Source organism: Rhineura floridana, chromosome 2, assembly GCF_030035675.1.
Source record: "Rhineura floridana isolate rRhiFlo1 chromosome 2, rRhiFlo1.hap2, whole genome shotgun sequence".
Taxonomy (NCBI): Eukaryota; Metazoa; Chordata; class Lepidosauria; order Squamata; family Rhineuridae; genus Rhineura; species Rhineura floridana.
The window spans coordinates 92,425,198-92,447,456 of record NC_084481.1 but is presented as its reverse complement, the minus strand read 5'-3'; the positions used below and the strand labels follow the sequence as shown (position 1 = coordinate 92,447,456).

Sequence of the window (22,259 nt, the reverse complement as noted above, 5' to 3'; positions counted from 1 at the left end):
TGTAGAAGATTGCAACTCAGATTTGGGGGCTGAGATTCTGCATGCTAGAGGGGAGATAGAGAGATAGTCCTCCAAGGTGGCTAGGCAATCACTGACCTGTACCTATCTACCTGTCTTCCTGCCTTGTACACTGATACCCTTAAAGGAAGCTGACCACTCCTTCCAACACTCTCCATCTTGTTTTTTCTCCGACCCCTGAGGAGAGAGGAGACATCTTGCCTTTGTCTTTCTCTCCTGTAGCATGGGGGCAATGACCAAGTCTGGCCATTTTGCCCCCAGCTAAGTTAGTTAGATTGCCTTTCCTATCAACTATGTATATTTCTATAAACAAAGTAGCTCTTCTTATTTTTAACCAAGTCTGATGCCTCGGTGATTTAAAGCAGGGTAAAAAGCCTGCCGTTTACAGGTACACTCTCTCACATACACTTAAATTGCTCTCAGCGCCTGTGCTGCTGCTGTACCACAGCTCATCTCTGCCAAGGCCCAACACCATCGACCTGAGAATGGGACAAAAGGGGATGAAAGCAAGGGAAGGGCATGATCCAGCCCCAGTGGGCAAAAAGCAGCTGCTGGGCAAGAGTGGCCTGGGGAGCCTTGCCATTGGTAGCGGCCAGCAGGGCCAGGTTGGGTGGGGCTGTGCTGCTTACCTGGCTTCCTGATGCCCGGATCACTGCCTACTGTTGAGAAGGGAGAGGGGTGAGGTGGTGGTGAGGCTGATATGGTATAGGCATAGCAGCAGGTTGGCTCCACTCCTGCACCTGCCTCACACTGACCTCCCCATTGGACAAGCATGACAGCCCCGCCCTGCCCTGCCCCACTGACCACCGGCTGAAGCAGTCACTCTGGACAGCGCTTTCCAAGAGGACTGCTATTTTCTTGACTTCAGTCACCATCTCAGCGTGGCATGTTAAATGTTTTTCCGATTCTAGGGTTAATTTTAACTGATTTTCTGGTGTATGTTGTATCCTTATAACCCTCTTGTGCACTGCTTAGAAATGGTAATGTTAAGCTGTATATAACTTCTTAAAAGAAAGAATCTCTGTATGCCATTAGAAATGCACTCCACTGCAGAACAAAGCTCATCAATTTGATTTTTAGGTTCAGGGGTTAAAATGTCAACTCTTGGCACTTCTACACATGAGGCTCATGTCACCAGTTGAGCCTCTGGTTGATGATTTCTCTTCAACATAAAAAATAGAGGAAAGGCATTTGTAGTGTAAATGAACATTCTGGCCAAAGTAGGTTTTACTTTTTCAAGCACAAACCCCGTTCAGTTTCATGTGTGAAAGTGCCCTGTTTACAGTGGTGGACATCTAAGTGTCTCTCATGGGCAATTGGGGTGTGGAGTCATGTGAGATGTGACACAGCTGTATTTACATGTCTCTGTCCACAGCCCCCACCACAAACCCCAAAGGCTACAGTCTGTTCAAAGCAATGGATCCTGATATTATACATTGTAGTTACAGTGGTAAAAGAATGAATTTCATTGCATATTTCATTTCCATTATCATGCCTCACTGTTTTCTTCTTTCAATGAAATTGTATACCTTAAAAACTTTCACTGCACTAGGACTTTGGTGCTGTGTGCATGGAAACAGCAAATCCTGTGGGTACCCAACAGCATTAAGCAGTGTGTAGCAGCAAAGAGAAGCAGCACAACAGGCCTGAGAATTAGGCTATGCTTCAGCTGCTTACTGGTTTTTGTGGCTCACAGGAGAGTGTTTGAGCCAAGACTAGTATGAGATCAGGGACCTCAGACAGATACATTTAAATGCTTGGGGTTTGTTTGTGTCACTGTTGGTCAAAATGGAGCTATCTACAGTCCTTGGGGAAATATCATGTCACATCTTTTTAAATATTGGAGTCCTCCTCTTTGAATATTAATTTTAGTAGGTTAAACAAGCATATCTTGAATCGCATTTTGAGTAGGGCTGAGCCAAGACTAATTACTTGGTTTCATCAGCATTTTCGGCAGTGTTCTTTTTTTTAACAGACACCCTTTTTAAACACTTCTTGTGAAAATGTTGAGTTACTCATTTCAGCTGATGATTCTGGTTGCTTTTAACACTGTATTTTAAGATTGTTATAACCTGCCCTAGGACCTCTGGGTGAAGGGCAGGCAATAAATGCTAATACTAATGCTAATGATAACTGGCCTCACTTGACATCATCACCCAGCTAAATCTGCCTGGATGCATAGCTGTGTGATGTCATTGTGTTCACAGTTTGATTCCTGATAGGGTGGGATCAGTAGAGGCTGGTGGGTCTGACCTCAGTGGGGCAGTGAATCCACTCTGGGTTTTGGAGCAGATTGACTGCCCCACTGACATTGGACCCACCAGTCACCACTGGGTGGGATTACCTATGTTCCTAATCCAGGAAATCTGAAGACAGCTGAGGGAGGGAAAATGGCACCACAGAAGCAGTGGCTTGGTGGCCAGCAGGATTTGGGGGAGGCGGAAGGTGAATGTTCACATTGTCTGCATTTTGGGGAAGAGAGGTTTCTCCACCTCACCAGGGTTGCTAACTCTGTGCCTGAAAATCTATCTCAACTCCATCATTAATCCCTCAGAATGTGCGGTTGTTTGTGTATTGCTGAACCAGGACCTTGCCAGTCTCAGCACTTGTCCATGATGAGACTTCGAAGGTTACAAGCACAGAGTTCTGAAGCCATTTCAATATATTGGGAATGGGGTTTTTTTCTTAAAATGGAGAAACTGGGGGCATTGCTGAAAATGTTCCCTGTGAACTGAAGGGCTCTGTATTCAATGAGGAGGGACCTTCGCCTCCCAAAAATGTTCCCTGGGTCATCCAGCTCCTTTGCTGAGATCCAGCCCATTTCACTATGTCATCTCAATAAAGTGTCCCTCCCTACTGCACACAATGTCTCCTTGGTCAAACTAGAAGTGTCTTAAGATGAAAGCAGAGGGCCATCCCTCCTCTTCCCATCCCTCCCCTTGCCCTGCAGCCATGATAGGCCTAGTGGTAGTGGCTGTTCATGTTGTTGATGTGGGAGGTTGCCATGGTACTGAAGGGTGCTGAAGGCTGCAAGCCATGGCTGGGGTACAGGGTGGGGGTAGAACCTGGCCAATAGGAGAAGCTGGTTGGGGTCACCCCTGAGGCCATAATGTTGAGTTTGGAAATGCCAGAGAAGGGCAGGGGTGCCTGGAATTTGTAGAGGGTATGGTCAGGCGTTGCTGGCTGGCAGACCTGGGCCAGACCCTGGAAGTCGAACTTGTAGGCGTAGCGTTTGCCGTGGACCTTGGTCATGATGTTCTTGTCATAGTAATAGCGCAGCGCCCGGCTCAGCTTGTCATAGTTCATGTTGGGCTTGCTCTTGCGCTCACCCCAGCGCCGGGCCACCTCATCGGGATCCAGGAGTTTGAACTCGCCATTGGTGCCCTCCCAGGCGATGCAGTTGAGGTTGGCACGGTCCGAAAGGAGTTCCAGCAGAAATTGCCACAACTGGATCTGACCACTGCCTGAAAAGCCAGAAGAGTGGCAATTAGGAAGGCCATCCTTTAATGGGCCGTCCTCCCACCCCACATTAACATTTGAAACTGCTCTGTACTGTCCGATTCATTCCTCTAGCCAGAATTGTCTAATCTTGGGGTAGCCAACTTAGTGCCCTCCAGAAGTTGTTGGAACATATTAATAAGGACAAGTCCTACCTATCCCACTAAAAGATGAGCACCACCCTAATCCCCGTTTGGTACAATAAAATTTACTTTTGATTTATCTTTGTAGTCTGCCCTTGAAGTGCCAAATTCTGGAGTGTTTTCAGGTCTCAGTGTCAAAAGACCCTAAAAGAGGTGTCAGGACTGCTTGTGAACCACAGGCTTGCATGCAAACTGCACACTTCATACCCGCTTTCCTTACAGATCTCATGAGGCCATTGGGAAGTACTGCACCACACTTAGGCTGGGCTGTAGGAGGAGAACATACTGCCTTCGCTTCTAAGGGTGAGTGCGAAGTGTTTTGTCTCTCCATAGGCTGCTCTGCCTTCCTTAAATGAAGTTCAAATCAACGGCATCAGCATTACCATCCCTTCTTCCAGGAGACAGGATTGAACCAGATGACTTGGAAGAAATAGGAAAAGTGGCTTTCATTTCCTATTTTTGCTCTATTCTGGAATAGAATGTAGGAATGCAGGATAATTCCATGTTGAACTTCTCTGACCATCATCCCCCTACCCTAAATATTTGCATCAGTAACTGAAATGAAGATTATAAAGAATTTTGAGGATTTTAAAAAATGTTCTATGAATGTACTTCTGTACTGAGATTATTACTAGCATGTTACGCTTTAATAAACTTTAGTTTATTAATTAGATGGGCCAATTCTAATTTTAATTAGGAAAATTGAGAATAAAGGGGGATATTAGTTTGTTTTTTTCTGAGCTGAGAACTGGGGGGGAGAGAAAAGGAGTATTTAACCCTTTCCCCACCAGCTGGTTTCTGTTGGAAGTGGGGCAACAGCAACTCCTGTTTGGGTTCTTTTGTTTGTATTCCATAAGGAAGATAGAGTTAGAGTCCTCCAGATGGCTAGGCTTGCCTACCTTTGCCTGTGCTCTACTGTACCTAATTTCCTTCTGTTGTAGACTGATATGCTCAGGGAAGCTTATTTGCCCTTCCTTCCTTTGTTTTTTCTTCTTTGACTGTCCTGTCTGAGGAGAAAGGAGACATCTTTGTCTTTATTGTCGCTCCTGAGCCATGAGGGCAATACCCAAGTCTGGGCATTGTGCCTCCAACTTAGTTAGTTAGAACTAGGTATGCCTTTCCTATCTACTATATATTTCTATAAATAAAGTAGCTTTTTCTTATTTTACTAAGTCATAGAATCATAGAATGATTCATAGAATCATAGAATAGTAGAGTTGGAAGGGGTCTATAAGGCCATCAAGTCCAACCCCCTGCTCAATGCAGGAATCCAAATCAAAGCATTCCCAACAGATCGCTGTCCAGCTGCCTCTTGAATGCCTCCAGTGTCAGAGAGCCCACTACCTCTCTAGGTAATTGGTTCCATTGTCATATGGCTGTAACAGTTAAGAAGTTTTTCCTGATGTCCAGTCGAAATCTGGCTTCCTGCAACTTGAGCCCATTATTTTGTGTCCTGCACTCTGGGATGATTGAGAAGAGATCCCGGCCCTCCTCTGTGTGACAACCTTTCATGTACTTGAAGAGTGCTATCATATCTCCCCTCAGTCTTCTCTTCTCCAGGCTAAACATGCCCAGTTCTTTCAGTCTCTCCTCATAGGGCTTTGTTTCCAGTCCCCTGATCATCCTTGTTGCCCTACTCTGAATCTATTCCAGTTTCTCTGCATCCTTCTTGAAGTGTGGAGACCAGAACTGGATGCAGTACTCAAGATGAGGCCTAACCAGTGCTGAATAGAGGAGAACTAATACTTCACGTGATTTTGAAACTATACTTCTGTTAATGCAGCCTAATATAGCATTTGCCTTTATTGCAGCCACATCACACTGTTGGCTCATATTCAGCTTGTGATCAACGACAATTCCAAGATCCTCCTCACATTTCTTAAGTCTCAGTGATCTAAATGCAGGGTAAAAGCCTGCTATTTAGATAAATACACATACTGGCACACACGCAGCTTAGACGCTATCTCTGCATATTTCCATAACAAAAGGTTAATGCACCCAGTAAGCTAAATTGAATTGTGAGTTGTGCCTGAAAGGTAAAAAGGCTAAGTACTGAGTGTGATTTACAAAAGAGATCACAAGGAGACTTTAGGTTAAAGAAAGAAAAGCAGAACAAAAGATAAGATACCATGGCTGAAGAATCAACGCAAGACAAGCATCCCAAGGCTAGAGAAAGACAATTATGCCATTTGGATTTGCATGGAGTCCTGAGTGATCTTGAACCCTCAGCAGTGGATCAAGCAGCCACTGCATCCTGGAAGTGCAAGCATGCCAAGGTTAAGTCTCTTCTTATTTCTGCTTTATCAGATGAGGCACTAAATGTTTGCATGGACTGTAGAAATGGAAATATGGGGAAAGCTTGAAAAAGTGTATCACAGAAAATCTGAAAATCATGTGATGTTTCTCTATAAGTCACTGTACTTGCTGAGACAATCTAATACAGATAATCTCAATCAACATCTGGAGAGATTATAAATCTGCTCTGAGAATTAGAAAGTTGTGGAAAGTCTTTAGATGAGGATTTGCAGAAAACTATACTACTGGCCTCTCTAAATGAACATTATCATATCACCGCTTGCATACTAGAAAAGACAGATCAGAATTTGGATCAGATGATGACATATCTTAAAGATCAGGACTATAAAGAAAATAAAGCAAATTTTACTGTGGGCAGAAACAGCAATCAAAGGCAGGATAGAGAGATGAGTCATGCCCTGAAGCCACAGCAGGGCACAGATAAACAAACAAATGCTTCAAATGCAAATCTCCTAATCACCTTCAAAGAGATCGTACTAGAAGGGAGAGAGGAGAAAGAGTTGATTTTAAAAAGAAGCAAGCTGAAAGGAAAACAAATACCCAAACTAAAGTGAAGCATTCCAGTTACCATGTATCTGTTGGAAAGAATGATGATTATAAAACCAGATTTTTAGTTGATACTGGGGCAACAGCATATTTTTAATAAATAATAAAAATCTGTTTAAGAAGTTTAGCCCCCCATACACAGAATGTAATCACAGCATCAGGAGATGTTTACTGTTGTCAGGTAATAGGCACTGTGGAGAAGGGGCAGCGGAAGCGCCTGCACCCAGATGCTCTGAACGCACCAACAAAGATGTACTACCAGACAGACTTGCTTACATTGTGAGAGATGAACTTCCAGAGCCAGAGACCTGGAAAGAGATTGAAGCTTTACCCAAAGCCAAGGCTGAGAGGTGAGGCAGCCAAAAAAGACCTCGAACCTCTACACATGAATAAAACCTTCCTCAAGGAAGAAAAGCTGTAGGCTGCAAGTAGATATTCATGAAAAAGCCGGATGCTGAAGGAAACATTGAGATACAAGGCAAGACTAGTAGCCAAAGGATACTCTCAAAAGTATGAACAAGACTACTATCAAACATTTGCTCCTGTAGTCAAACACACGACCCTCAGAACTCTTCTGAGTGTTGCTGCTAACAAGAAAATGCATGTGGAGCACATGGATATAAAAACAGCATTCTTGCATGGAGAAATAGGAGAGGAAATCTACATGCAACAACCACCAGGGTTTGAAGTTCCAGGAAAAGAAACCCTAGTGAGTAAACTTCAAAAATCCATCTATGAACTTAAACAGGCTATCAGAGCTGGGAATGAGAAACTGAGCAAAATGCTCTTGAAAAAAGGCTTTGTACAAGGCAGAGCAGAGCCATGTCTGTACAGCAGATTCAGGAACAACAGATGGACTTACTTACTGATTTATGTTGATGATCTACTGTTGGCTTATCAAGACCCACTGGACAAGCAACAACTAGTGAATCATCTGATCAAGGAGGTTGAAGTGAAGTGCCTACGTGATGTCACTCACTACCTTGGAATACAAATGGAAAGAGAAGATGATGGATCCTTCTTGCTGAGTCAAAGACAAAGGATCCAAGACCTTCTCAAGAGTCTAGGACTGAAGGATGCACATCCAGCACCTACTTCAATGGAAGTAGGATACATACAACGAACAACCATGAGAGGACCATGAGAGGACCATGAGAGCTACAGACTCAGCTCAGACCGCTGAGTTACTCTGCATATTTCCATAACAGTTTCCCCCTAACCCCCCACTCCCCCCACCTTTTCCCTACAGGGTTCCTTGGGAGAAAAGGCAGGGGTGGGCTTTACTGGAGAAATGTTTGGTGTGGAAACAGTTCCCCACTCTCCTCTGCTCAGGGCTATTCTTAACAGCTGCTCAAGCTAGCTGTTCATTTCAAAGACAGCCCGTGTGGTTGCATGTATTGGTATGTAAGGTAGTTTAGAAGCTGCCTTATACTGAGTCAGATCATTGGTCCATCTAGGACAGTAGCAATAACAGGCAGAGGTATTACAAAGTTTCAAATTTCAGCCCAGACCTTCTCCTAGTCCTACAAGTCCCTGAGTATGGTTTGAAGGTACATAAGGCCACCACCTTGCTGAAGCTAAGCCCATCTGGATCTGGTCAGTGCCTGGATGGAAGACCATCTGGGAACCACACGTATGCCACCTTAGGTTCCATGGGGGGGAAAGGCAGGATATAAATGTAATGAAAGTAAATAAATAAAAAAACACATGGAGACTGAGCCTGGGGCCTTCTGCATGCAGAGCATGTTTTCTATCACTCAGCTATAGTTTGCCCCTCAAAAATGCATCTAAACTGAATGTTTTGTGATATGCAAATATATATAATCAGTTTCCCTTTCAATATATTATTTCAGTAATCAAGATTAGAATGTATTTAAATACAATCAATTAATTGTTAAAAGACACATTGTTAAACAACTAAATAGTCTTTCATTTGTTTGACAGCCCCAATTTTCATACTAGCTTCATCTTTAAAAACTCAGGAGTAATCTCTCCCTCCCTGTCTCTCTCATCTTCTTAATTGTATTCTAAAGTGATACTCAACAGTTTAAAAAGCAGTAGATTATAATACAGGCAAGTCACAATGTGCATAAGTTATAACACATCCTTTAGCTTATGGAAACCAATGTATTTAATCCTGCCTCTGTATGGGGCTGTGGCCATGAACATTAATTCTCATTCTTCCTAGCAGCCTATGTAGGAACATCAAGGTTCTAAACACTAGATTGCATTGCTTCCAGACTGCAAGGCTTCCAGATTCTCACTTGCAGTACTGTCAAAGCTGGCACGGCCAGTCATCCCTTGGGCAATGAACCCCTTTGAACTGATCCATCAGTGGGTACTGTATTCACACACCCTGGGAACTGCATGCACCCAGCACCCTTTTCTCTGCATTGCTTGTGGTCCAGAGGAGATGGGCATTCTGAAGCCTTCTGTTGAGAACAGCCTTCACTCCATGGCCAATTAAAAACATTGGGCTTTCTTTCTAGAAGATATATCTGGGCTTTTTAGAGATAGCAAGTTCCATATTGAGCCTCTCCCCCCCCCAATATTTACCATTTACTTGAGTGGGGTTTGCACATGAAATCCTCTGGTCAGTGACACTCAGAGGAGTGAAAGCTATAATTTTCCAAATGGGTCATAATCCAATGCAGGAGTAGCCAACATGGTGTCCTCCAGATGTTATTGGACTACAATTCCCAACTTCCTTAACTATAGGCCATGCTGTCTGAGGCTGATGCAATTTGTAATCCGAAATATTTGAAGAGCACCATGGTGGCTGCCTCTAATCCTAAAAGAACCATTTTATTTCACTGCCATTACACTTAAATATTTCTTTATTTTTTTATTTAATGTGTATATTGCTTAAATGTAAAAAAAAATCTATGCCTTGTATACCAGGAAATTGATGCTGGCTATTGACAATAGAGAATAGTACAAAAGTGCCACATCGTTTTCATTCTGCACTTAAGAGAAATAAATCTTTTAGTGAGGCAGCACTTATTCTCTGGAACTCCAAGCCTATTAAAATTGAGGAGATGCCTTTGTTGTACTGTTTTTGACACTGCTCAGTTTTGTTTGTTTGTTTTTAGAAAATGTATAAACCACTTGATAAAAAAGCCTCTCCACGCAGTGTACAAAGTAGGCAAGCTTACCCAGACGTATACTATTATTATGTACATTTGTTTTGAAAACAGTTGATTTTTATCTATATTTTAATAATTTTGTTAAGTTTCCTGTTTGTATTGCTTTTTTTTTTTTTACTGAATACACCATTTTACGTAAACTGCTTATAATTTTTATTATATAAATCTTGCTAAATAAACAAGACACAGAACGTTTGGTGTTAAAGCACAACAAGAAGAGTTTAAAACTTGCTGCTTCACCTTGCCATCCCTCTTGCCTTTGTTCTGTCTGTGCTACAGATATAAACCCCCTGGGAAGGAGCACTGTGTGTCTGTGGTCTCTACTTTCTGTTAGCACAGCTTCAGTTTTTTAAGAATTATTATTAACTATATAATTCTGAATCAAATTATTACATTATTCAGTTTATTCTTTTTTTCAGGATCTACTAAAGTCTCTTTCAACAAAGCCTTCTAAAATCTTTATCTTACTTGGTATCTGACTTGGATTTGAATTGATTTTATGTTTGTGCTCTTCTTTTAACCAGTTTGTATATTTATAATTATTTTTACATATGCAATTATTTAAACTGTTTTTATGTGTGTAACTGCTTTATATGTGTTGTTGTAATGTAGATCGCTTTGTGATGCCTCATGGGAAGTGATTTGTAAATGAAAAAAATAAATAAAGTCCTTTGGTCATGCTGGGCTCCCAGGATATGCCCCTTTCCTCCCACTCCTGCACAATTCTCCCATAGAAAGAGGCAACTTCCATTGACCCTTGTGGGACAAAGTTGTTGGAAGTGGGGCAAGAGCAACTCCTGCTTTGTTCTTTTGTTTATGTTCTAGAAGAGAGATAGAGTTAGCGTCCTCCAGATGGCTAGGCTTGATTACCTTTACCTGTGATGCTCTGACTGACTTCCTTCCCTTGCAGACTGATATGTCTTAGGGAAGCTTATCTGCCCCTCCTCCTTCCGCCCTTCCCCTCTTCTCTTCTTCGACTGTCAGAGAGAGAGGAGACACCTTTGTCTCTGCTCTCTCTCTCCTGAGCAATGAGGGCGACTCCCAAACCTGGGAGTTGCGCCTCCAACTTAGTTAGAACTATGTATGCCTTTCCTATCTGCTATGTATTTCTATAAATAAAGTAGCTTTTCTTATTTTACTAAGTCTTAAGTCTCAGTGATCTCAATGCAGGGTAAAAGCCTGCTATTTAGGTAAACACACATACTGGCACACACGCATCTCAGACCGTTGACTATCTCTGCTAATATCTATACAAATTTACATAACAAAAGTAAATGAGCCAACCTTGAAGATGTTGTCTGGTTGGGTGAGGAATTAGAACTTCCCTCATTCCTTAACACTGGGAGGTTTCCCCTCCTCTCTTACACACACCACAACACCTGACAGTTAGCAAGGCATAGTGATTAGAATAAGCATCAGAGTAAAACAGAGGAGTCCAGAGTTCAAATCCCCACATGAAGCTCACTGGGCAACCTTTAACCAGTCACTATTTCTCAGCTTACCTTACTTCACAGGGTTGTTGTGAGAATAAAATGGGGAGGGGGAAAAGCATGTATGCCACCTTGAATTCCTTGGAGGAAAGTGGGATACATGTGCAATGAATGAATGAATGAATGAATGAAAAATATATAAATGCAATGTACAAACCAAATACTGTTCTTTATCCACAGAAGTTAATGGGAGCTATTTATTTCAATGTGACAAAGCAGAGGTCCTGCAATGTGGAACATCAATGTGTGGCCCTCCCAGCAAGCAGTGATCCCCAAATTAGGGGATCGCTCCCAATGGCAGACCATAATTTCCTTTGTTTTAGGTCACGGGAACCCATTCACAATTATGAGGGAAAGCAAATGTGGCAGTGATGGTGACCAGCTATGTCACTTCACAAATATGGTCATCTTTAGATACAATCTTTAAAGCATATATTTTATCCCTAGCTAGGAACTGTTTTTTGTATACATCAAGAATTCTCCTCTTAACCTTTCTGGACATTATTCAAATATGCTTTTTATGGGATCGGGCAAGAAGAAGTTTAACTGATTTATCAAGGAATGTTGTGATTAGCATAATCTCCCTGAGTCTTTGAGATGAGGTGGGTTCAAAGCCTTTTTTAATGGAGAAGGCAATGACAGCAATTGCTCCAGACCCAGACAAGGAGAGTGGATCAGATCCACGCTGACAACCAGTACATTTTAGCTAGGGGGGAAATGCCTTTGATACAGACTGCAGTGAGAAGAGGGGGAACCTCAAATGGACATTCAGCCGGGGAACCTCTCAGACTTGAGACCGAATGAATAATAAATCAAGCACCTCTCTTTCAGCATTCTGTTTTGGCCCTACAAGTAAGTCTGAGGAATCACTCTCTCATTTTTAGTAACCTTTTAGAGCAAGCGTGGCTAACCTGTAGCCCTCTAGATGTTGTTGAATTCCATCTCCCATGAGCCCCAACCAGCATGGCCAATTGTCAGGGATGATGGGAGTTGGAATCCAGCACCAGCCGGAGGGCCACAGATTCGCCATCCATGCTTTAGAACAGGTGTGAGGAACCTTTAGCCCTTCAGATGTTGTTGAACTGCAACTCCCATCATTCCTGGCCATTGGCCATGCTTGCTGGGGCTGGTGGGAGTTGCAGTTCAGCAGCAGCTAGAAGGCCAAAGGTTCCCCATCCCTCCTTTAGAATTCAGAGGTGGTATTCTTCTGAAAACCAGTCGCTGGGGAACAGGGAAGAGTGTTGCCCTTGTGTCCTGCATGCGGACTTTCCAGAGGCATCTGACTGACTACTGTAGAAAATGTTGGAATATGTGGTTCAACTCCAACTTGTGGGTTGAGGCTAGAGAGGAGACCTCCTGATTGCTAGGCTATACCTGTCCTTTCATCTCCTGCTGTCTCTTCCTTCCTGCTAGACTGATATGCAGAGAATGTTGACCACATCTCCTTCTTCCTTTTTCTTCTATCTCTTGAGAAGGAGAGCAGACATATTCTCTTTGTCTCTCCCTCTCCTCAAGTATGAGGGCAAACGCTAGGCTTAGTGTTTGCTTCTCCAACTTAGCTAGTTAGTTAGGACTCTTTCCTATCAAGCATGTACTTCCAGAATAAAGTAGTTATTTCTTATTTTAAAGCTTAAAGTCTCTGTCTAATTTGCAGGGAAGGTATAATCTTTAGCAAAGATTCAAACACACATATAGGCTCACTCAGAAATCTCCATTTCCATTATCGCTACTCTCTGACAGAAAACAGGGTGTTGAACTGGATAGGCTTTTGGTTAAATCCAACAGAGCTCTTCTTCTTAAGTAGAAATCTGATAAATGTTATCGGGTTTGTTGGAATTGTGGGAATGCACCTCAATTTGGGTTTGCATGTTTGAAGGGAGAATGAGGAGTCCTCCAAGTTGCTAGGCTGTACCTGTCTTTTGCTCATCTGCTAATATTTCTTCCTGTAAACTGATACCTGTTAGGGATGCTGACCACACCTTCCAACTCTCCTTTCTGCTTCTTTCCTATCTCTTGGAGAGAGATGCTTTGTCTCTCTCACCTGTAGCATGAGGGCAAAGATCACGCACGTCCCGTCCTTGCACCTCCAATGTAGCTACTGTACTTGGTTAGATTAGAATCCCTTTCCTATCTATTATGTATTTCTTTCAATAAAGTAAGCTTTTACCAAGTCTGAAGCCTCAGTGATTGTAGCAGAGGGAAAGTCTGCTCCTTTACAGGCACGCACTCTCTCAGCCCGCACTGCTGCTGCTGATCTAAAATATAATTCTGCTAACAAGGTTGTCGTGGAAGGTGGCATTATGAGCGCATAACATGACACTTCTTGAAATGAGCTGGTTGGAAATTTCTGATTATATAAAAGGGACTTTGACAGTGGAAATAGTAGTTCATTGTAGTTATGAAACAGACCCGCTTTAACAGGCCAACTGTTAAAAATGCCTCTATTTTACATGTGGAGATGCCCTGGCAAGTGAATACATCCACATTTCATATCCATACACTTTTATTTGAGATGGGGTTCTTCCAGATGAATACATATTGTGAGATTGGTGCTCCTCACACATGCAGTTTTCTGTAGCATCCACATGACATCACTGGCATCAAAATGCCAACTCATATTACACCCTCCCTTTTAATCTGGATTAACCCTTTCCCTGAAAAATCTGGTGTTCGAAAACCCTGTTATTCCCCATCACCACTTGCAATAACTGAATTACTTGTTTGTAATATTAAGTCCCCATCTGGAAGCATCCCAGGATTAATGCCCCAAGTAACCGTGCAATGAGCATCACAGCCTTACTCTGTAAGTCTTTTGTCACTAATTATTTACAAACAAAGCAGCATAGACCATTGTGGTTTACGTAGCATGGTATACCCTTTGTGTTGCTTCTTGCTAATTAGGGTACTCTTTTTCTTTTGTTTTTTTAATCCCAAGAAAATCTACAACTGGATGCTTTCATTTACTACTAGTAAAACTCAGAAATTGTTTAGTCTGAACAAAGGTTACCAACTGAACAATAAAACAAAACCAATGCTTTCCCTGTTTCTAGGTATTGGTTGCAATATACATATTAAATATATCTGAACCTACTCCTGTTGGCGTACGATTATGGCATATCTTTTTAAAACCCAACTGTTTTTATTGGTTTTGCCCTGTCTATATACATATTTTTATCTTCTTCTGCGACAATAAGAGGTGATCATGTGAATGGTCCCCACTGAAGTGTGCTGCTTAGAGTGTTATTAGGTGACATAAAACGTTCAGTGTTTGACAAGGGCTAGCAGTTTCACACATGCAAGTCCTCCTGATGTTGCTGTCCTGAACAAACGGGTAATGAAATAACCTCCAATTTTAATCAATGAAAATAAACTTTCAGTTTTTGATTATAGATAGAGAGGCTTGCTCTATGCCTACAACCAAATGAGGTGGTAGAATGAGTAATGGTAGAACAGACTGTAGCAACTTCAGATTCCAAGTAGAAAAATCACATTTCTTAATATTCCCTTAGCAAACAAACAGACAGACACCTCCACCCACCTTGCAAGCAGAAAACTAGCACAGCAGGGGGTGACTGGGCTAGAACTTTTCTCCCTGAGATGCTGACTTCTTACTTGTAAAAAAAATTTTTTTTCCTTCTTGCTTGTTTTTTCCTTAGGGGATCAATTTTTTTTAAATGACATTCCTCACCTGCCCCCGGGCACCTTATTTTGCTGCATGTGTAAGGCAGACTATAGATATAAGATGAAAAGTTTCCAGAGAGGTAGCCCTGCATGTTGCAACAACATCAACAAAGAGTCTTGTAGCATCTGGAATCCCTAACTGAGATATCCAAGGTTAGTCATAACTGAAATCAATGGACCACTGATTTCAGTGGATCCACTCCAAGTATGACTAACATTGGCTATCACACTAACACATTTTATTGTGGCATAAATTTTCATGGCCTCCAGTCCACTCCATCAGATGCTGAGTGGACTCTAGTCCCTGAAAGCTTAACGGTATAATAAAACCAGTTAATCTTCAAAGTGCCACAATTTGAAGTGAAAGTGCTGGTCATTTTAATCCGATTAGGCACAGTTGAAATATTCAGTATTTCTTATTACTGGGAAGATCAGTTGCCCACTATGAAATGTCCCTTAAGCCGCCAAAGGGAGAAAACAGCGAGATCAGGGAATAGGGAGCCTGTAGTCCTCTACTGGTTGTCGGACTCCCCTCAGCCACAGCTTGGGTGGCCAGTCATGGAAGCTAGAGACTACCAACATCTGGAGGGCCACAGGTTTTCCAGCCCTGCTCACCATTTGAAGTCCGATCAGTGAAATCTGGAAGGAGAAGGCTTTGTCGGAATCCTTTCCATGCCCAAGCAAGAAAAGTGTGCTTTGCTGGAGTGGAAACCGCAATGCCGATCTGCCTTACCCTTCGGCAGCCACCGGCATACAGCAGCAATGGCTAGTAGCCGGCGGCACAAAGGAACGCCGGGCGCTGCGCGGCTGCTCGGTGGCGATTCTCCTAGGAAGGAGACTCCTATGCGCCCTTCTCCTCGCAGTGCTGGCGCTTTGCAACCTGCCGAAGTTTGAACCGAGTCGTTGTTGGCTTTTTGAAGCCTATCCATTTTTATTCTTCGGGGAGGGCGCACGCCTACCAGCCTATATAACAGCTGCAAGGATAGGCGCTTTGAGAAGGGAGGTGATGGTCTCGAAATCGGACACTGAGAAACAAAAGAAGACCGCCCTTCGTTTCCAACACGTGTCAGATGTCTAGATTGTTCTCTTACCAAAAGTGCGTGTACTTATAAATGCGCGTTGTTTTATGCACGCAGGTGCGTGTGTATCGCCACTACCCCCTATATAGAAACGCAACGAGCACGATCCAGCCAAAGTTAAGCATTTCTAAAGGACTGCAGGCCCTGCTCATCTCAGTGGAACAACTGCGGAGAATCAGGCTGCGCGATCTTAACACCGCAGGCTATAACAGGCCGACTCAGAAATAAGCACCGCTAATGTCAATGAAGCGTACTCCCGGGCAAGTGTGCCCTCGAGATCAATGCGACTTCAGATTTCCCTCCCTTTGGACGAATCGCGATTGTGCCCAAGGATTTTTGGACATGACGCATGCTGTCCAAGGATGGCAGATTTGAAGTTGCCTTTTGCAAGTTGATGGGACAGGAGAGATCCATGGATCAAGCAACAGCAAAACAAAGCAAAACCTCGTGGAGAAAATATGTCGGCAAAACTTGATTCCCGTCGTAGTTCCAGATAAAGTCCCCTCTCGCTCGCTTACAAAAAAAAGGGGGTGTTTTTTGAAAAGGGAAGTCATCAGGCTCAAAAATGGGCAACCTTACCTTCAGCACACTTCCTTCAGCAGCGAAAATAGTATTGCGTATATAAGAGACAAACACTGAGTCGTGCCACCGTTGGTATGCGATATGTTAGAAGTGGGGCAAGAGCAACTCCTGTTTTGTTCTTTTGTCTGTGTTCCAGAAGGGAGATAGAGCTAGAGTCCTCCAGATGGATAGGCTTGTTTACCTTTACCTGTGATGCTCTGACTGACTTCCTTCCGGCTACTAGAATGTTATGTCTTTGGGGAAGCTTACCTGCCCCTCCTCCTTCTGCCCTTTTCTCTCTTCTTCGACTGTCCGGGAGAGAGGAGACACCTTTTGTCTCTGCTCTCTCTCCTAGCCATGAGGGTAACTCCCACACCTGGGCATTATGCCTCCAACTTAGCTAGTTAGTTAGAACTAGGTATGCCTTTTCTATCTACTATGTATTTCTATAAATAAAGTAGCATTTCTTATTTTACTAAGTCTCAGTAATCCTGATGCAGGGTAAAAGCCTGCTTTCTTAGGTAAATGCACAAGCACATGCTGGCACACTCACATTTCAACATCCGCTGTTACTGTCTGCTGCTGTTGTGCTGCTTTAAACAAATTTAGTAGCACAAATACACAGCAACACTATATTCTGTCGCAGCGCCCCAATCGTGGCACTCCCTGGCTGGGGAGGTCAGGCTGAGGGCCCCCCTAGCTATCGCCTGCCTTTTAAATTCCGCTCTCTGGTTTCCTTCTGCTTTAAACGGATATATTTGCCTTGCCTGCCTGTGATTACTCCACACCGCCTTCGCCGCAGAGAAAGGGGATTTATAAATACCTTTCATATGTATTACGTTTTGTTTTTCCTTAAGAAGCCCCTCTGCGGTTTACAGATTCCTTAGGCTTCAATCCGATGCCCACTTCCCTGGAAGCAAATCTCCGTGAACCCAATAGGGTAGCCACAGGATTGCGCTATGAAACCTGGCAAGCCTAAACACACTTAACTGAGGGGAAGCCCCGTTGAAAAAGGTAGACTTGCAGTGCAATCCTAGGCAGGCCTACTCAGAGGTAAGCGCCGCTGAGTTCAGCGAAACGTCCTCCAACGTAGGTACGCAGAGGACTGCAGCCTAAGAATGCACAAGGTGGAGGCGGAGGTGGATTGAAAGGAAGCCCCAGTCGACTCAGCCAACCACATCTCGGCATATGAGTCGTTTTAGATGGGGCTGTTCCTCCTACAAGGAAGTAACTTGAATTTGAATGACGGTTTCAAAAATTCAAGTGGTATTTTAATGCTATTTAATATGTTTTATCGAAGATAGGTAGTATGTAACACACCCCAGAACGCTGCCGTGCAATAAATAACATCTTCAAATACGGGGCTAATCGTATTGCTCTACCTTGCAAGACTATTGTATGTATTACACCCACAAGATAAGGTAGGTGAAGAATTTTGTCCGCTGTCCAGCGCTGTCTACATGTACATTGTTATTACTTAGTGTTTGTCCTGCGGACATTCTTCCCACGTTAGGCCCCGCTGGCTGAATGTGGAGAGATTGCTTTACTCCCTCTGAGCAGAGTTGGGTCTCGGCCTGTTCGAGACTAGCTCTTGATTGTGCACCCTCGATATGCTGAGATCTGTCGAGGGAAGCACCGCAGCACCAGACACAGATATTGTATGGATTTTGACATTTGCTGTCTTAGCCCCTACTGCTCCTCTCTCCAGTTTCTCCCCCAGACCCGGGAATACTAATCCCCCGCCCCTTTGCAAGTGTATTTTGGACGAGACCTCTAGATCCTAAAGGGGGGAGGGAGGCAAACGGATAAATGACCTCGTCCAATAAGCCATAAGGCAAATGTTCATAATTTCTCCCCTGGTTCAGCCCCCGCCTAGTGTGATGTAATGGTTAGAGCGCTGGGCTGGGACCTGGGAGAGGAGAGTTCAAATCCCCACTCAAGCCAGAAGCTGGCTGGGTGACCTTCGGCCAGTCACTCTCTCGGCCAGCCTAGCCTACCTCACAGGATTGTTGTGAGGCGAAAATGAGGAAAGGGAGAGCTATATGGGACACAATGAGCTCATTGGATGAAACGTGGGATATAAATGTAGTAATGTTATTGCCCTTGGCGGTTGCGAAACGGGGATTCCGTAGGAAATGGGGCGTGGAAAACGCAGAGCTTGAAAAGGTTACTTTTTTTGAACTACAACTCCCATCAGCCCCAGCAAGCATGGCACTGGATTGGGCTGATGGGAGTTGTAGTTCAAAAAAGTAACTTTTCCAAGCTCTGGAAAACGCTATAATCAACAGCAGCTAAACTATGCTAAACAGCGAGTCAAGCAACACAGAGGCCACTAGCGCTCCGCCTGCCGAGTGCATACACCCGGCTCCTAAACCATATGGTATGAATATTCACCACGTAAACAGGGTTTTTCTTAAACTGGTTTTCTTGGCTGTAGTCCAGTTGGGAGTGAAATCCCATTCTACTCAGTGGGACTTCCGACTAAACATGCTTAAGATCCCGCTAAAAGGAATGGCAAAACTCAGCTAAAATGCTCTTCCTTACCTAGTTGGAACCGACCGAGCAGAGAGACGTGGATCCGTGGCAGCAGGATCGGGGTTGGGGTGCTAGAGATTTTCCCCAGGTTTTTTTTTAATCTATCTACCTATCTGTCTTGTAGTCCGACCCCAGAAACATAATTAAACAGGGGTAGATATATTTTAAGCCAGGGGAATTCAGTGTAGTTACTGCATTTAAAGGTAATCGAATCCAAATTCTCCGGTTTAACTAGGCTGTTTTTTCCTTACCTCCCAAGTGCTTGGAATAGCGATGGATGGGTAGGTAGGGAGAGAGGTTGAAGATACTCGAGGCTCAAGCAAGCGAATGGCATTGGAAATGCACGTTGTTATTGGCCGCTCCATTTGGACAGAACATTTCGTTAAGGAAAAGTCACGGGAGTGTGACTGTGGCTTTGTTTGTATTTGCTTAAAAAGAAAAATCCATGGCCATCCATGATATTGCAATATTCAGAGAGGATTTTCGGCTAATTCCCTGCTCCAGACAACAGCCGTAGGTTCTTTCAATGCAATGACGGAGAAGCCTGCCCCCAACTCCCTGCCGAAGGGACCCTCGAATCTTTTCCTTCCTGGCTGTCCCTGCGGGGACCCAGGTCCACACCCTCCCCGAGGCTGGTTGCTGGGGAACCTCCCAAAGAAGAAAACAGGCGCTTGGTGGCGGTGGGGCGAGAATATTTAGTGCCGGTTGGGGGGGGCACTGAAAGGAAATTTAATAGGGCCCCATTTGCCCGGATGAACTTCCCATTAAAATCACAGGGTTGTATTCGACCAAGTTCTGCTCAGAGTAAACCTATTAAATGAATGAACCTAAGTTTGTCATGCCTATTAACGTCAGTGGGTCACGTCTGAGCTGGACTAGCATTGAGTACCATCCGCAGTATTTAAAGAGGAAGCTTTCCAGGTACAAGAGCTGGGGGCTGGTGGGGGACTTGTCTTGCACCAGGCTCCTAAAGCTTGAAAGGTGGTTGTTGTTAATCCCATCGCAATCGGTGGTCTTTAACGACACAGTCGTAAATCTTGCCCGACGAAGAGTCCTATGCAACGCCAAAGCTTACTACTCTGTCGTGGCCCCTATGAAGAGCCGCAAGGAGGAGATTTTCCTTTCCGTGACAACCAGCTGGCCACTGGAGTCCAAGCAAATGTCAGCGCAGTTGGATTCTAGCAGCCAGCACAGATTTTTCAGGAGACAAAGGGCGCGTTAGGACGTCGTTTTACCTCTTAAAGCATTTAGGCACGGTTCCCTTGAAAGCGAAGGGAATATTTGGAGGGCGCAGGTCTCGGGGTTGGATTCCTGTCTGGAATCCTGGAGAGCCGCTACCACCCAGGGCAGACAGTGCTGAGGAAGATGGGCCCAGGGGAAGGCAGATGATATTGATTCTTACTCTTTTCTTTTTAAAAAAAAAATATATCCAAAATCGTGTTCTGTTTTTATTCAAGAAAATCCAGATATCTCACACGATTCCCATACTTTCCCCACTATTTGGGGCTTTGGGCTCGAAGTACTGTAGGGCACTGGCTCTTAATCCTTTTTTTTTTTGGTCACGGACCTCTTTGAAAATCGGATGAAAGCGATGGACCCCCATAAATAAAAACAATTTATTTTATTGCATTGGATGGAAATTGATTTTTTAAATTATTTTTGAGGGGTTTGTTCAGAGATCACACGTTAAGAACTTTAGGGGAACAGGCTTTAGGGGAACGAATCAACCGACTAACCCAGTGGACTTCAAGATTGCTCAAAGCATTTTATCAGTAAGGATCACATCCTGCCCTGTACACGATTCTCGTTTGCCACCCGCCCCTCACTAGGGTACATGATTGCTTTAGCAGTCCAGCTGCAAGAGAGACTAAACACACGCCGCAGTTGCTTTCTGCAAAGAATCCGGTAGCCAGACCTAAGGTTTGGTTGCTGGGGCTGCTGCTATTTTAAAGTCCACCCAATTTTAAGAAAAGTTGCTGGGAGAATAGAGGACGGACCGGCCTCCTTCTTATATCTCAGAAGAGAGGCTGCTTTGGGTGATGTGTGTCGAGGCTTCGCCTCAGGCGCAGAAGGGAAAAGACGCGAGCCGACGCCCTCCTTGGGAGTTTCGCAGATTTGCCCTCCAGAAAGCCGACAAACTGATCGCCCGTTGACAACCCCGCAGGATGTCGAAAGAACCCCACCCCCTTCTGAGAACTTTCCGGGAAGGAGGGAAAGCGAGGATCTTACCTTTTTGAACCCCAGGCCCCAGTGAGCCCCACGCCTGGCTTTTGCCTTCTTTGAACAAAGTTTCCCCAACGGGGTCTGCAAAGAAGATCAGCGCCAGAAAGAGAGAGAGAGAGAGAAGGAAAAAATCATGAGCGCAAACCCAAACCGATCCCGGTTCCCACTCAGGAATCTCCCTGTAATTGGGACGGGGGGGCACCAATTCCTTTTCCAGAACCAGCCTTGTTGTATTTCAAAAATCCCCCAGTCGCCCGCCTCTGCCGCTCTGTCTCGCCCCCCCCTCCCGGCAAGCCGCTATGAAGCCAGGAAACGCGTCCAGGAAAAAGGAAATCCGACTTCCGACGGGAGCCGTCGGGGCAGCTTTAAATAGGGAAGGCGAGAGAGGAGGCTCTGCGCGTCTGCTGAAGAGCGCCAAGGAGAGATATTCGCGGCGAGGAGAAATGGCATTTCGGGGAAGAAAGAGGCAGGGGAAAGGGAAGGAGAAGAAAGGGGGGTGATGGGGGCAGGGGTCTGGATTTGGAGGAAAGGGAGCGATCCACCAAGTGGAAAGCAGGGATGGCCCGGGCCAGCGCTCCCCTGGGCAGCGCCAGGGTCCCAGAAAGCAGGTTGGGGCAGCCGGGCGTCGGTGGTCCCCGCCCTACCTGGCAGGTACATGTTGAGCAGCAGGGTCCGGGCCGCGCCGCGTCTCATGGCAGCTCTGCGCGCACCCCGCGCCCGCGGGGGGTATTATCACCTTCGCCTGGGGAAGATGATGGTTGTTGTTATGTATTACGATCCCCACTCGTTGAGGCAGGGCGCGGGATGGCGAGGGGGGGCAGTCTCCAAGCAACCTGCGAGGGGCGCAGGGCCCGGGCGCCTGCAATTTCCTCTGCGCTTTAATTAAAGGCGCGGCGCTGGCGCTTATCGCCCTATCGGACTTTAATAAAGTTCCCCCCGTTAAAGATCGCCGTTTCTATGGAGAGAGGCAGCCGCGACCGTCGCATTTTCCACCTCCTTAACTCTTTGCAAACAGGCAGCGCC

The 22,259-nt window shown here is 44.7% G+C and overlaps 1 protein-coding gene across 1 annotated transcript; it reads right to left on the bottom strand.

The window, feature by feature from the left end:
* Positions 1–2,979: 2,979 nt before the first annotated feature.
* Positions 2,980–21,929, bottom strand: FEV (FEV transcription factor, ETS family member). The gene is made up of 3 exons (XM_061612996.1): positions 21,881–21,929; positions 21,243–21,317; positions 2,980–3,482 (listed from the first exon to the last, which is right to left on the bottom strand). The coding sequence occupies exons 1-3, from the start codon at positions 21,927–21,929 to the stop codon at positions 2,980–2,982; spliced, it is 627 nt and encodes a 208-aa protein (XP_061468980.1).
* Positions 21,930–22,259: the final 330 nt, after the last annotated feature.